Raw genomic sequence first — 1,815 nt, forward strand, 5'->3', positions numbered from 1 at the left:
GAAGGATAGTAACTTGTTCAGGGCTAAATATCTTTGAGCCCAGAATGTCTCTTCCGAATCTAGTGCATGCTCCACTAAACCAGGATACATCTCATCCAGTAATCCCAGCTAGAAGGGGCTGGGGTAAAGGCTGTGATGGCCAAAGCTTTGAATGTGTAACCCAGAAAGCTGTGCACCCTTGCAAGCCGTGCTGGATCAGCCAATGGTAATGATTTCCATTCGGGTGTCTGTTTTTTCTTTCAGTCATGAGGCAGTGAAATCCATGTTTCACACCCAGATGAGGTGGGTCAGTCCTTTGAAGCATCCCTCTTCCTCTGACCCATCTCCCTCACTTGCCTGGTTTGCTGGGACGACCCCTTCCCAAGACTCCTTGGCTGCCGTCAGTCCATAATGTCCTCCTGCTCCCAGTGTCTTATCTTTGTTGAATGTTGTATTTTTAATGCATTTAAATGAACCATTTATTCCTCACCTGCCTTTGCTTTATTCTCCTTCTTTTCTCCCCCTTTCACTCCTTACTTTCTGCTCCCCAACCCTGAAGCATGCACCTTCTAGTTCACATTATCTCCATAAAAGCCCACATCGTCCCCCAAAACCTTGCCTACCATGAATGAGGACTGTTGATATTACTGACCCACTAAAGAACTGCGTGTTTGTTTTTAACCCCCAACTTCTCACCCAGATTGGGCTCTGAAAATAGCACCCCTAATTTTGAATAACAAATTCAAAATAACTATGACATTTTTTTTTTTTGTCTTTTTCCGTGTCCGGCAACGGGTCGCAACCCTCAGTGTTGCCCCCGTACTGGACCGGGACCGGCAACGGGATCGCAACCCTCGGTGTTGCTCCCACGCCTCACTCAGCCAGTGAGCAGGAACCGGTCTGTATGTGGGATCCGAACCCTCGGGTGGGAGCACCGCCGCGCTTCCCAAGCGGCGCACTATCCAGTGCGCCACCGGGCCGGCCCTAACTATGACATTTTTGATAAATATTTACTCATAGTATTCTCTTTACCGCTCTGACCAACTATGAATTATTGGTTTAGCTTACATTTTACTTTTGACTTTTCTTAATGACAACCAAATGGCCCCAGACAGGTCTTTATTTCAGGCCAGCCATGAAAGCTCTTGAAATGGTCTTTGAATTAAGAACACAATTCTGCACGGGAGTTTGGGCTCTGGAACGCAGGGGTAGGGATATTCGGTACATCTGAGTCTGTGTTGGCGCGGTGGCATTGCACATGCTTTTGAATGATTCACATCATCTGCTAGGCTTGGGTTCCTTGCCTGTAGAGCAAAGGTCAAGATAAGAGAATCCCTAGGGACCTCTAGTTCTATGTCTTTTTGGCTCTGGGCTCTGTTCCTAATCTCTACAAAAAATACTTAAATAAGTTGCCTACTTGTGGCTTAATTAGCTGAACTACAGGGTTACAGAGTGTTGGAGAAGGAAGGGATCTGGAGTCCAGGATAGGAAGTGACTTGTCCATGAAACCTGGTTGGAGGGAGGGCCAGGGTTAGAACCCTCCTCTACTGACTCTTTCTGCAGTGCTTATTCTGTGTTGGTCCCAGCTCGCCCCTCCCTTCCTTGTTCCAAGTAAGGTAAAATGGGTAGAACATATATGCATTTTAAAAATATTCAAAATAATGTTAAGTTAATTTGGTTTTGCACATTCTTTTTTTTTTTCCTTTTTGTCTTTTTTCGTGACCGGTAACGGGATCGCAACCTGCGGTGTCACGCCCGCACCGCGCTCAACCAGCGAGTGGACCAGTCTCTATATGGGATCCGAACCCTCGGTGGGAGCGCCGCCGCGCTCCCAAG

The 1,815-nt window shown here is 47.2% G+C and overlaps 1 protein-coding gene across 1 annotated transcript in view; it reads left to right on the top strand.

Moving 5' to 3' along the window:
* Positions 1-1,815, top strand: part of LOC103609384 (histone-lysine N-methyltransferase SMYD1) — a 23,457-nt gene that overhangs the window by 5,042 nt on the left and 16,600 nt on the right. The window contains exon 3 of the mRNA XM_008593710.1: positions 244-282. Coding sequence (XP_008591932.1) covers positions 244-282 — 39 coding nt within the window. The remainder of the gene's footprint in view (positions 1-243; positions 283-1,815) is intronic.

The sequence above is a fragment of the Galeopterus variegatus genome, unplaced genomic scaffold (assembly GCF_000696425.1).
Source record: "Galeopterus variegatus unplaced genomic scaffold, G_variegatus-3.0.2 Scaffold9558, whole genome shotgun sequence".
Taxonomy (NCBI): domain Eukaryota; kingdom Metazoa; phylum Chordata; class Mammalia; order Dermoptera; family Cynocephalidae; genus Galeopterus; species Galeopterus variegatus.